The 14,198-nt window shown below is 45.7% G+C and overlaps 1 protein-coding gene and 1 long non-coding RNA gene across 3 annotated transcripts in view; one reads left to right on the top strand and one right to left on the bottom strand.

The window, feature by feature from the left end:
* Positions 1-11,237, bottom strand: part of TMEM65 (transmembrane protein 65) — a 420,478-nt gene extending 409,241 nt beyond the window's left edge. For both annotated transcript variants that reach the window (XM_069621592.1, XM_069621591.1), the window contains exon 1: positions 10,199-11,237. In XM_069621592.1, the coding sequence (XP_069477693.1) occupies positions 10,199-10,421 (223 nt within the window). In that variant the 5' untranslated portion in view covers positions 10,422-11,237. The remainder of the gene's footprint in view (positions 1-10,198) is intronic.
* Positions 11,238-11,277: 40 nt separating this feature from the next.
* The window catches only part of LOC138497889 (uncharacterized), an 82,445-nt gene continuing 79,524 nt past the window's right edge, over positions 11,278-14,198 (top strand). Inside the window, exon 1 of the long non-coding RNA XR_011278660.1 lies at positions 11,278-11,443. This is a non-coding gene — a long non-coding RNA (uncharacterized lncRNA). The remainder of the gene's footprint in view (positions 11,444-14,198) is intronic.

Consider the following 14,198-nt stretch of genomic DNA (forward strand, 5'->3'; position numbering starts at 1 on the left):
GTATAGTGTTTTGGGTGTGGTGGCCTAGGGACTACTTTACCTGGACTACTTTGGAGAGACTATTTAAACCACACCCGAACAAGACAACACGCTTTGCGTTACTTTGCTACTAGCAACGTGACGCTCACCGTGTCCAGCTTCTCACGAGCCTGGCAAGATCCGGACCTGCAGAAAACAACAAAGAACATCGTTAGCACCAGAATCTTACCTGCAATCTCCATCCTTCACTGTTCACAGCTCCTGGGCAGCTCCGTCTGGATGGTTCGCCACCCGGATCGAAGGACCTGAGAAAGGAAGAAAGACATCATTAAAGAAGGCACTAGAGACATTTCAACCACGAATTGCTTAGAGACTTACCTGGCTGGTGGTTGTTCGACCGGTATAGCTCCGGAACTCCATCCGCACTGGGAGCACACCGTGATCTACAAAAAAGATAAAACATAGGTCAGTGAAGACAAGACATCGCCGCGCTGTGCAAAGCGCCTACTTACCACATGATAGCGCTATTGTGCGCCATCATTTACCGGCGAAAACCAGCCTACCCAGTTTGCCAAGCGGACGCTCCGCGCACATAAGGGAGATAAACAGAGACATTATCGAACAGAGAAAAGGCATGCAAGAATAACAACTCCATAAACCACAATAAGACCTACCTGAAAGACATTACTTGGGCCGCTGTCAGTGAAGTAATTGGGCCACACACGCCCACAAAAGACAACGCGCCCTTGCCCACAAAGTAGGATGGAGAGCCCACCAACTTCGATAACAAGGTGAGAAGAGAACCCAGAGGGGCTGAAATCACAAGGGAGGTGGGAAGGCTTACCTTGGCTGTCCAGTCCTAAACATAGTCTTCATTTCCAGGAGGAATTCCACCGAGAACCGCACCAGGGAATCATTGGAAAGGGCACCAACAAACAACTGGCTGGGTGGCTTCCCTATGGATACCAGGTGAGCGTAACAGTAAGTTCCTCAATGTATTAGGTGGGTGAAATCCCATGCGATGAAGTAGGTTGTTTCCATCTGTGGCTTTCGTGTATAGTGTGGTGGATATCGTATTGTTGTTGACTTTAACGTTAACATCCAAAAAGTGGACATGATGTGTCCCTATTTCGGCTGTGAATTGAATCCGGGAATCTATCTCGTTGATGAAGAAAAGAAAGTAATTCAGAGTTTTGCGGGTGCCATGCCAAATGGCAAAAATATCATCAATATATCGGACCCATTTGACTAGATATTTCTGCAAGGTTGGGTGGTGCATTATGTGCATTGACACAAATCTGTGCATAAAGCAGTTGCCATATGCAGGGGCAATGGTGGCACCCATCGAAGTGCCTAATGTTTACAGATAGTGTTGTTGTTTATATTTAAAATATGAATATTGGGCAATAAGTTCCAGCAGTGCCAATGGTGTCTGACTGCAATAGTAACCATCCAACAGCCTCTTAGCCAAGGTCATGGAGGATGCTTGTGTACAGGCTTCTCACAATGATAGTGAATAAATGTCCTCATGTGTTAAATTGACAGTTTGAAGTATCTGTAGAAACTGTGTTGTATCTTTGACATATGTCGGATTGCTCTGGATGAGAGGTTGAAGAAAATGGTCAATGCAAAGTCCACCTGTGGCAGCCACTATGGGTCTCACTGGGAGGTCTACCAATCGTTTGTGTATCTTGGGTAGTAGGTACAACGTAGGCACTATGGATAAGAAAGCTCTGGTTTTGTTAGCGATCCATTCTAACTCTTTGGCTTTTTTGGCATTGATGTCAGGTGTGGGGTAGTTCGACGGATGAATACACGTTAAGATCCTAGAGTTGTCTCACGCATTTGGTCTGGTAATCCGTGTTGTTGAGTATAACGAGTGCCCCACCTTTGTCTGCTGTGCGTATTGTGATGTTGGGATCCATGTACAATGATCTGAGATAGTTCCCCTCTGTTTAAGTTGGAGTGCTTGGGTTTCCAGAAATTCAATTGTTTAAGGTCTGTCATTACCATGTTCTGGAAGATTTAATTTTTATTTTTATCTTTTAACATTTGTAGAGCGCTCTACAGCCCAAGGGCATTGAGGCGCTTAAAACGGATCGTAAGAAGGCATATTTAAGGGTTACAAAAAGCCGCCCATCAAGTATTCTTGAAATTACATGTTACAGAACACATTGGTACATACATTAGCAGTAAGCATACAGATTGTTTAGGATGTGCACGTGGGGCCTGCAGGTTTACATGAAGAGCTTGGTTTTGATGGCCTTACGAAAGGCACCATGGGATTCAATTAGCCTAAGGTGTGGTGGTAAGGCGTTCCAGTGGGTGGCAGCCATGGTGGGGAAGCTGGTGCCACCAGCACGTGCTTTGTTGGTTTTTGGAACAGTAATCATGTTGGCATATGCTGTTCTGGCTGGCCTGGTGGTGCAATGTTTGGCGATCCTTTGGACAAGGTAAGGTGGGGCCATGTCATGGAGGCATTTGTTTGAATTTTTTTTTCAAATGTTTCTGAATAATTGCATTTTGATTTGTATGAAAAACTGTGTACATTATGGATACCCATGTGTTCTATTTGTATATATTGTGCTTGCTTTGGAATTTCTTTTTAGCCAATTGTGCTTGGTAATTTATAGACCTTGCTTGTGAGCAATAACAAAATAATAAAAAATATATTTTTGTAAAATTCTTAAACAGAATTGTGAAATGGTGAATTTGAAAGACCTTAAAAGATCCCAACGAAGACTTAGGTGGACACGTTAATAATAAACACATACCTAGGAGCCGTTTCAGATATTTTGAGCCATACCCTTGGCATTGAGGAGACTACTATAAATTGAATGTATATGTATGTTTAGTGAACCTGTCAGGACATTGCTAAAAAATGATGCAACGTACTGGATCTTTCTCCTGTAGTGCTTATGTTGGTACGAGGGGTACTGGCCTCTTGGGCTATTTGGGTTTTCACAGGTATTCTCTGTTTCTGAACCACTCAAATCTGATGAGGAGTACCCTCCTGTTCTCATGGGTTGGTGTTGATATTTATCTGCTCCGATGTAGACCTCATTGTTGAGGTAATCATATGTGTCCCTCTTGAAATTCCTTAATTTGTCTCGCGTTCTGTTCTGTATGATACAAATGTGTTGTTGATGTCTGTTTGGATCTCAGTGAGTGTCTCTACACTGGTTAATCGAGTGATCTCAGTAGTCAACTCCTCTCTCTCTCCATTTCTAAGTGGTTAATGTTGTTTGCAAGCTCTTGGATGGTGAGCAAGATAAGGTTGAGGGAGCACTTATTAAGAATCCGCTCTCATTTAAGTAAAGAAAAATCCTTGTTCTCTTTACACAGATTAGGTCCAAGTGGGATTTGTGTGTTGGGCTCAATAACATTTGCCCAGTACCACAGCGTGCAATTTCCGATTTATCTCTTTTCTTTAGGTGTACTCTAGCCGTTTTATTTTTTGTTATGGATCGCCTCCTTTGTTGGTAAGTCTTGTCTCGCTTATTAAATCTAAGATGGTGTTGGCCTCTTCGGCTGAGAAGCCAAGTGTAGCAGCCCTCTTGTTGGTGAGGTGTTCAATAGCTTCAAACGACATTATCTGCATGCCTCCACTGAAAAGGAGGTGCGGAAAAGAAACGTGCACAAACTATGTGGGGGAGTGGGCACCACTTTTTGTAGATTCTATATTTAAATAAGTAATGAACCGAGCATGCAGCTCACTGACAAGAGTGTGTGACGCGGTAAGAGTACTGTGTTGACAGGGTAGGTACGACATCAGTTTGTGTAATGTGCAATGTTGTTTCAGAAGTACATTTCGGGCACAGGCACCTGATTTAGACTATCCCAGAATTTGTACCATTTTCCCAGTTTTGGCACTGTCAGTTATGTGGGAGACGTTGCAGCGCTCTCGCTGAGAACACCCGGTTTCAGACTGAATAGATAAATTATACGAGATCTCAGACAGGATCTACTACTTTGTTGTTGTGGAGTGTACCCTAGAATTTAGCATGAACATTTGCAGTGTTCATTTTGTCCAAGTTAGTCGTGTTTATCTGTGCAGACGAGACACACAGATCACCATAAGTACCAGCTTTGCCAGGTTAGAGCAACATGAATATGGCATGTTTTGGGCTTATTTGATTCACTGCATAGGTGGGGGAATGAATTGTCCATATGCAGCAGATACGTCATCATTTCGTCTGTGTACATTTTACAAACAAATACATGCAGCCTTCCAGGTAAGGGGGCATATCAGGCCTCTTTACCCGGTTAATTAAATGCGGTCCATTTAATTTTTCGCTGCGTATCATTTACGCAGCCTTGCTAAAGTCATTATTTATACATTTGCTTCCCCTTTCCCCCAGTAGATGGCACTGTTGTCTGACTTCTTTAGCATTCGTGAGCTTTGTGGCAGACTGGGCAGTGCCAAACTCGAATTTCTTGTTAGCCCGACAGGCTGGGGAGAAGAGAGAGAGCATGACCTTCATATGTGCAATATTTTCGTAAGATAGGTAATTTCACCATGGCCATGCAAACATTAGGGTAGCAGCCCCCATCCTGGTTCTTGTGAGCATGCTGTATGTGGCTTCTCACAGATACACTGGTCAGGGACAGCATTTCCCATGCAAAAGATGTGGAGCAGCGTTTCGGTCTTGCATCTTCAACTCATTGCGATATACAGCTTCACTGTAGAAGGTGCCCCTCTCGTATTTGCCAGTCATGATGATCCCTGCTTGAAGCGTAAGTCATTGTCTTATCAGCTTGCTGGAACTGCTCTTTTTAAGTTAAAATGCTGCTGCAAGTACCAAATGCTGAAAATAATCTTCCTGGACCACGAGCCTGCTACTCCGTACTTGACAAGAACTTTTTTTCAAATACCAATAAATTGCCTTTTAGAAGCTGAAATTAGATCGCAGACTAGCTACAAGATCTACTACAGTATTCGACCTTGTGCAGGCCAGAAAGGGATCATTTGGGTGCCTATCCCCTGCAGTTGATATTTTGTCATGTGATATTTTAAAATCTTAGTTTGTCCGAGCAAGCAATGGTATGAAAGTGGGTGTGTGAATGCAAGGGAGTGTAAGAAATGCATAGATGTGTTAAAAAGCAAGTTAGAAAGCGTGCAAGGGGGTGCAGTCATTAGGCTGTGTGAGAACGAGCAAGGGTGTAAACATGCACGTGCAAGTACGAGGAGTGTAAGTGCAAGCAAGGATACATGCGAGTTAAATTTGCAACAGGGAGAGCAGACATAAGAGATGGTGTGCAAGAGGGAGAGAGTCAAAGAGGAGCACAGAGCTGCAAGGGTGGAAGAGTGAAACGAATTGGTGTGTTGGAAGGTGTCAATACCTAGGACTTTGGACCCCACATTTTTGGAGATGACACCACCATGCCAAGAGCGAGAGGTCAGACCTGGGCCTGAAAAGGGACTTGGTTGCAGGGGGTAGCATGTGCGTTCGTACTGTGACAAATAACAGCATTACTGGGCCAACCAGTGTGGGGGACATGAAAGTAAGGATTAGGGGTAGTAACTGGCATGTACTGGCTTACTGTCCACAGAACGAGAGTTTATTACACTGCGATGGGGGAGTGTTGGAGGTAGAAACAGAATCCTTACACAAGGATGTCATTACAATGAAATGAACAACCTTATTGGGCGCAGCCAGCACAGGTGTTCCCACAGTGGCAAATACTGGCCTTACTTGCCACAGGCAGCCTTATTGTTCTTAGAGTGTATATATTTAAGCTAAATTGGAACACTGGCCAAAACGACCTCCAGATGAAGTCTGTGAGCTCGGTGGACAGCCATAACTGTGTTAAAGGATGGGGCAGGACTGGAGTTGCCACCTCAACCTGTATCCCCTTCGGATAGCTCGCTCACTGGAGGCATGAGTACCCGAGGTACTGTACCAGAGGTACTTTAGAAACGTTCACAGCCAGTAATCTTCTTCATTCATGTGTGTGTGCATTTCCATTGTGTCTTATTGCTCTTACATATCACTGTGTATCCGCCAATTGTTTCCACAAACTGATGATAAAAAGAAGGGTAGGTGGGACTGGAATGTGCCTCAGGGTTGGGGTCTCCGGAAGCTAGTTGATGCTGGATATGTGAGACTTGCCTTTAAAGATGCAAGCAGAAAATGCTATGGTATTAATCTTGAAAGCAAAAGTATTTTGAAAATACACCCATTTGTAATGCATAAAGATATTTCATTAAGTTGAGATCCAGCTGCAGTTGACAGGGTATAAGCCTTTTCATCTTTCAAATCTTCGATTATGCCAATAACTAGTGCGCCAGATAAGATTTTGAAGTGGGAGTATTTTAGTCCCTCTTTTTTAAAGTTGGGAATAAAATTATTTTTTTAGGGAATATAAATGTAAATATAATTCCCAAAGTGAGTATTTTATAAGTGAGTAAAATATGTTTTTATTGGGAAATGGAAATGTTTGTGTAATAATTATTTATTTGCACCTAGTTATTCATACACATTAAAAGATACATGTTTATGTCTTCCGATCAGGCAGTAATAATAGCAATTTTTTCCTGCAGCGCTACATTGCACTGCTGGTCCAAACATGCCCATGGAGCACAAGCTCCATGGATGACAAGTGTGTCAGTTTCCCATTTTTTTGGGGGGAGTATTTTTACTCTCCAAATCTGTTTCTTGGGAGTATTTGTCTAGTATTAGGGAGTAAAAGTGGCTGATACACCCCTTATCTGCAGGGCTGCATAGAACACATGCTGTTAAAGCGCATGGTGACACACTGAATATCTGAGTGGAATGGAAAGGGTGCATATATAAAAGTGAAGCCTGCAGACATCAAGGGTCTGTTGTAAAGTCTGCTTTCCAGCAACTGGAGGAAACCAGACAAAAATGATGTCTGGAAAACGGTGCATGTGTGTGCAAGAGCATGTGTGTGTAGAATGGCATTGCATGCAACCTGAATCCTGGAGCAGATATACGTATTTAACAGTGGGTTAATGCACTTGCTGCAGAGATCGGAGATTTACGGCTTTGAATCTTGGCAAGGATGAGGCTGCTTTTTTCATTCAGTTAAAACGCTAGCTTCATTGCATTTGAAACCCACGATGGTGAAATGAACACAAACATTGTTACTTGTGGTCGCTGTGTCCCTGCACTCATTCTGTGAACCTTCCAAATCATTCAGATGAACCCATTTTTTCTAGATAATCTCGGGGCCTTACCACCACTGCGTGCTGTCTGCTCCTGGATTCAAAAGGGTAGAAAGCCCAGTCGCAGAAAAATGAGTCTCTCAGTCAACTTGGGTTAAACGCAAACTGCTTGTGCAATCCACAGGTTTCAAGTAACATTTCAGAACTACAAGACAACGAGGTGGTTTAAATAAATTCATTGTATTATTGGGAAGGGGTTCCAATTCCGGCACTCTACTTTGAAAGGGTATGAACTCAGCTAAAAAGATGAAACTTCAATTGTCCGATAGTCATGCAAAGGCTTCATGCAATTTAAAACAGTATCTAAATAATACGCTTTGCAAGCCGGGAGGTAGGGCTGCACCATGTAGTTGCCGGGATGCTGAGTCGTTGAAGGCTGTTCTGTCTTGTGCACTTTCTTCTAAGGGAAGGTCAACTGAACTAAAAAATTTCACTTTTAGATGTGTTCACGTACTGTGTGTAAGCATTTGCTTTTCGCTATGGGCAGAAGTTCCCACACCAATTGAAGTAACCGCACATCAAAACAATACATTTTACAGCAGAAATACGAAAAATGCCATGATTTTCAATAACAGTCAACTAACCTGCTGAGTTGCCTTTGCAACATTCTGCTATAGGATGCCCTGCTATTCCCTCACCCGTCAAACAGCTTTGGCCTGCTAACCAACTCAATTCAAGATCCATGTACAGTAATTGTAGTTTTGATGTGAACAGCACCTTATAATTTTGCGAGATACAGTTCAACAGTTCACCAAGCTTGAACCAAGCAGGACGGCAGCCCGAAAACCTGCCACACACAGTGATTTAGAGGAGTGTGGTACTTCAACTGGATTTATTTTGTTTTTAGTCAACCCATGCAAATGCTTTGGAGAAACTCTGCAGGGCAAAATGGCACTACCGCCCCTGCCCATTATTCAAGGAGAATGGGTGCAACTGCACTCTCTTCCCCTATGTTTTGAGGGCCCATGCATATTTTTTTAGGAGTTGAACCTGGTTCACTTTTGTTAACATTTGAAGACCTGAGAAGTTGCTAATTCTCCCTGCTTCAAGACCTTACAGGGAAATAGGCTCCATCACACTATAAGGCGATCCTGCAGTATATGCAACCGACCCTGTCCGCCCAAGGCCTAATCCGTGCCCTTACATGACATCCTTGGAAACTGCTTGCAGTTTATTTCTATTGACAGTCAAGATAATCCTTAGCTGTAGCTTCTGAAATGAAAGCATATTGATAGTTTGGACAATATGGCCAAATATACACACACAATAAAAATAGAAACAATTGTGCAACATATGGAAAAGCATCCGTTAGCCAAACCCAATCACCATATTTTTGCAAAGCCTTCGACAGCCTTCCATGGTGTTTCCAAACCAAAGTTTCAGAAAGACCTTTTGCATTTCTACCAATTACATCAGGGAAGAGATGTGTTTATGTGCCCGAATTGCAAACTGGTCTCAAATCCCAGCTTTGCCACTTAACCAAAGTATGGGTTCTCCAGCAACACTGTTGTTATCTAGCTATTCCTTATATGCCCAAACTAAAAGTCTCTACAAGGTATTCGGCTCACACGGTCTGCTACTAAAAAACCATACTCCCGATATTGCCATTTAAGTAAAAATTAACAGTGACAATTCATATACTAGACGTCAGTTTGTCTCCTGCCTTACACGTGGCAAAGTGTTATTACTGTAACTTCCGATGATACCTTTGGTAATTTAAGACTCATTTCGTGATACCATTTTATGTGATATGACTGAGGTCACTGTGCAAACGAGGAAAGAGGTGGGGGCTACATCTTTTGCAGGACAGGGTCTCGCAAAACCTGCACCACTTTGCAGACTTACCGCACCCTTTAAAGACACCAGTTCCCTGCCACCGCATCACCTCAGTCCCACCGCTGCCCATTCCAGCTGGCAACCCCCAATCTGTTTATGCTTGTACCCAGTGCTTGATTTGTAAAACAACAAGTGCCAGTGCCCACATATTTTCTACCACACTGGGAGGTGGGTGATCGGGTGGGGATTTGCAATTCCCAGGCCACTGGGGCCACCACCCATTGCTGCTCCCCACAATGTCAGTTCCTGTAGGCTTAAAGCAGCCACTTCCACTAGCTATTATGGGTGAAGGATGTGCTAACTATTGCAGAAGTGAAATTTATAGATACAAAATAATATGACATACTACTTTAAGACAAATGTTAAAAGTGCTTCTTTAAACACGTACTCATTGTTAACAGTTCGTCAAGTGGAAAATGTTGACCATCTATCCAGAGAAAAAAGAGCAAATGTGCTTGCCTCCTATGGTAACTTGACAAATGCAGAAAAAAAACATTACTGAACTGTTGACATTGAATGTCAAATACTGCAATATCTTTGTGTGCAGGTTAGCACCCATGGCAGGCACTCCTCTGGCCTTTCTCAGCCAGTCAGTTAGCACATCGAGCTGAGCGCTCGTTTCTGACGTGTGTGCAGCCTGCTGATGCAGTTTCGAATCCCGGCAACTCAACCCATCGTCCTCCAGAGGTAGATAAATTGAGCACCACACCGTGGGATAACAATATCAATTGTTATCTCAGCGCTCAGATGCATGCGGGCTTGTAGCACTATATAAAACTAGATATTATTGCCCTTATATTGGTGCTTCAGGCTGTTGACTGTCCTCTTGTTCCCAAACTAGACAAGTAGTGTTGCTGGTGAATTCTGCTGTAGCGGAGATGCAGCAATGTTATGCAGGATGACTGGAGCAGCGTGCAGTCAAAGCTACAATAAGCACCCAGTATTGTCACCTTTCAGCTCATTGTGAGCCATGAAAATCGATACCTACCACTGTCCTGCCCCCTTTGGTCATCATATTCATATTAAGGAGCCAGCCCAGGATGAAGAGACTGCCAGTGCACACTGTTGTTACGTGTTGTGTGACAACTACTGAATGAGATCTAAATTAATAAAGTTGCCAATACACCACAATCGGACAGTGAGAAAATAAGTGCTGGGGCTGTGTCCTGGCAAACACCCCCACAAATTACCCACCTTGAGCGATAGCGATGGACTCGAAGCGATGTAACTCTCGCAGCAAGCAGCTGCGTTCCGTGGCATGAAGGCTGTAAATGAAGTCCCGGGCCCCCTGCCCCGTGTTCAGTGCTTCCATGGGCTCCTTCCGGGGATGTGTACCCAATGTTCGGTGCCCCCCGGGCAGGCACCAGGGCCGCAGCCGAGCTGGCCGCAGGGCAGTCCGGCACAATAGATGCAGCATCGGTGCTGGAGGGAGCGGTGAAACACCGGGGGGAAGAGAACGGCTCGCTGAACGCAGACCTAGGATGCCTGCATCCACCCCCTTCAACCACGGGTGCCTGGAGCCAAATGGCTTTACCCAGCGGACCAGGGCAGCAGCACTGAAGAAGGGGCACCTCGGGCACCAGGGCGCACAGGCAGCCAGCAAGGGGCACTGCCAGTCAGCAAGGGGCACTGCCAGCCAGCAAAGGGGCACTGCCAGCCAGCAAGGGGCACTGCCAGTCAGCAAGGGGCACCGCCAGTCAGCAAGGGGCACTGGCAATACACCGGGTACTCCAAGTCAGCATATAACTACTCCTCGGCTGGTGCCAGCGCGCTGCTCCTTCACAGGGCACCAAGGAACTACAGGGAGACTGGGGCAACACCCAGCAAGCCGCTGGCGCTGGCTGCACGGGGGGCGGGGGGAGGGGGACTTGCGCCGCAGCGGGCTCGCGCAGTGCCCAGGGTTCGCGGCCGCTGCTCCCTCGCCGAAGTCTCGCCGAGGTCTGGCTCTTGTGGCAGCCCGCTCGCTCCCTGCGTCAGTGAATCCTCGGCTTCGGTGTCCCCCTCGCTGTGGTGGTGGCAGTCGCGCGGCCGCTGAGTGTCCTTGGAAGCCCCCCCACCCACACACCCACCTGACACCCGGCTCTGGCTGTCAGTTACAGTCGCACGTGTCTCGTGCAGGGAGTTGTCTTTGTGTGAGGAGGGGTGGGGGGAGACAGGACACAAACAGGAGACTCCGGACAGCAAACAGTGGGCGTCACCCGCCTGCCAAACCAGAGCTGCGGCCGCCCCTCCAGTGCAGAGGGCGTGGCCGAAGGGTGACGTCTTTGCGCACGCGTGGAGGGCCCGCCTCTGCCACGCTTGATGTGCCTGACAGGCCCCGAGCCGGAAGCAGCCGCAGCATCTTCAGGCATAGGATCTGTCTAGCCCGACACGTCTCTTCTAACAATGAAACTCACCCGTTAGAAGGTGGTAACAAACCGCGGGTCACACACCAGCAGGGTAACTATATTTATGTCAACACGATCAATGACATCTCCGGGATTTCTATTTAAGGGGAGGGAGAACATGGGTCCTATAGGACTACCCACTTCCTTAAATGTAAAATCCTGCCATATGCCCCCACCCATGTACTATATGGAACGCCCCTGGTCACGCCCCATTTCATGACTAACGTTAGGTATGTTGGTAGGTTGGTTTATTAAGTTGTAAAGTTTGGTCGTGTATTTCATAAAGATGTTTTTTCGGTAACGAGTCTTGGTGTATCATCAGAATGCTATAGCCTCAATTGTAGGACTCTCACGATCTGGTAGCCCCACCCAATTAAAAATGCACCCTTTCCATTTCACGATTATTGCTTCTTAGTTTAATTGTAATTAAAATGAAATCCTATATTATACAGTTGCTTTTATAGGGACAGTATCAAGTTAATAATTACGATTTAGTCATGGCCTTAATGTAAATTTTGTTTTCAAAGTCACAGTTATGAATGATAATTCAAACAAGCAGATCTTCGAACCAGAATGCTGCCTATTTTTATACCATTTGTTTTGCCATGAATCAGTAAATAGCAGGAGTTTTCTCTTAAGGAATGTTTGAATTCATAAGGATCTCACAATTAGAAAACATCTTGCCTGTCAAACCTCTGGCAAGCTTCATTCGCAAACAGATACGTACGTGGCCATATGCATTCGAGGATGGCTCCACCACAGGAACACGTGCCTGACCGTGTGCTGACACCAGTACATTAAAATGATCCATTCAAAAATATCAATATTTTCTGTGTTTCACCGTGCAAACAATTACTCTTAACACTTGGGGCCCAATTCACACAATCATCTGGCAACTAAAAATAACCCAGGCAATCCTCTTATTTTAGATGTCCAATTTTCGGAAGTTCTCACTCTGCCTTTTTCACAAAAGAAACCTGTGTATTTATGGGTATCTGTGCGCAAGCAAATATGATGTGCCAACTGGCCCTGTGCATAAATTAGTGCCCGCAGCATGCGTTCCAAACGAATGTATGATTGGCTCCCATCGACTATGCGTGTGGAGGAAACGTATCTCATTGTGAAATGTCACAAACATTATTTCTATTGTGTGAAGGATAAAAGTGCGAATGGTACCACATCGGGTCATACATCGGTTGCTGTGCCACTTATACAAATGTACGAAAGGGGCTTACTTGATCCCTATTTTGCTTTGTGCATCCTGCTTCGCCTGTTCAAAAAGACACAGGGGAATGCTTTGTTCCAAACAGAGATAGGTTAATACTTTTGGTTTCTGTGCATTTCAAAGAATATCCCATTTGAGAATTCGGGAAGAGGTTTGAAATGTGCAGAAATCTCCCTCCCTCCTGTTGTTATGCAATTTTGTAATGGGGACAAAAAAAGGGGATCTGAATGAGTGCAATTTTGATTTGACAAAACGTATTTGTGCCACACTTATTTGGGCCCAAGTGAAGTGCACCCCATCACTTTAATCCAAAAAGGTTTTCTGAATCATTTGCAAGAATTGTAAGAGCAGCAGTAAATACATATAGTGGACTTTAATCTGAAACAGAAGAAAACGATTACTTTAGAAAAACAGATTCCGTTGTCTTTTACACTGTTCAAACTATCTACTCAGTACAGTTGTTAACTGCATACAACAAGAATAGAGTGCAGGTACACTATGTCATTTACAGATAAAGAAAACCTATTGGGGGTAATTCATAGAATTCGGCGCACAAGTGGCGCATGCGGCTAGCGCACAAAGTGTGCGTGCGACAGTCTGCGCCAGCCGCGTGCGCCAAAACCCATTTCAGCGCACAGCGTATTCATGGATTTCAACATCCATGACCAGCCGTGGCGCAGAGCGGCGCGGCGACCCTGCAGCAGTGCCAGTAACGCCCCCAAGCCCACCCCGTGTGCCAAAAACATTGCCCAAATCCCCTACATGGTGCAAAGGCCAGAGGACCAGCATACAGCCCCCCCAAGCACGAAAACGCGTGGAAAACTCCCCGCACACCCCTCAGAATACACGTACCCCGCTCACGCTAGCGAAAATGCGTGTAAAACTCCCTGCGCACCCCTCGGAATACACGTACCCCGCTCGCTCTAGCGAAAATGCGTGTAAAAGTCCCTGCGCACCCCCAGAATACATGTACCCGGCCCGCGCTAGCGAAAACGCGTGTAAAAGTCCCTGCGCACCCCCAGAATACACCTACCCGGCCCGCGCTATTGAAAATGCATGTAAAAGTCCAAACGCACCCCCAGAATACACGTACCCGGTCCGCGCTAGCGAAAACACATGGAAAACTCCCAGCGCACCCCTCGGTATACACGTACCCTGCTCGCATTATGTATAATGCGTTGAAAAAGTCCCCCCTGTGGTGTGGGATGCCTGTGGGGAATGGGGAGGGTGGATGGGATGCCTGTGCGTATTCCGGGGGTGCGCATGGACTTTTACGCACGTATTCGCTAGGACGGGCCGGGTACGTATATTCTGGGGGTGCGTGTGGACTTTTACACGCGTTTTCGCTAGCGCGGGCCCGGTACGTGCATTCTGGAGGTGCGCGTGGACTTAAACACACGTTTTCGCTAGCGCGGGCTCGGTACATGTATCCTGGGGGTGCACGTGGACTTTTAAACGCGTTTACGCTAGCGCGAGCCTGGTACGTGTATTCTGGGGGTGCGCGTGGACTTATACACGCGTGTTCACTAGCGCGGGCCAGGTATGTGTATCCTGGGGGTCCGCGTGGACTTTTACATGCATT

Source organism: Ambystoma mexicanum, chromosome 5q, assembly GCF_040938575.1.
Source record: "Ambystoma mexicanum isolate Mex_15411 chromosome 5q, UKY_AmexF1_1, whole genome shotgun sequence".
Classification (NCBI taxonomy): domain Eukaryota; kingdom Metazoa; phylum Chordata; class Amphibia; order Caudata; family Ambystomatidae; genus Ambystoma; species Ambystoma mexicanum.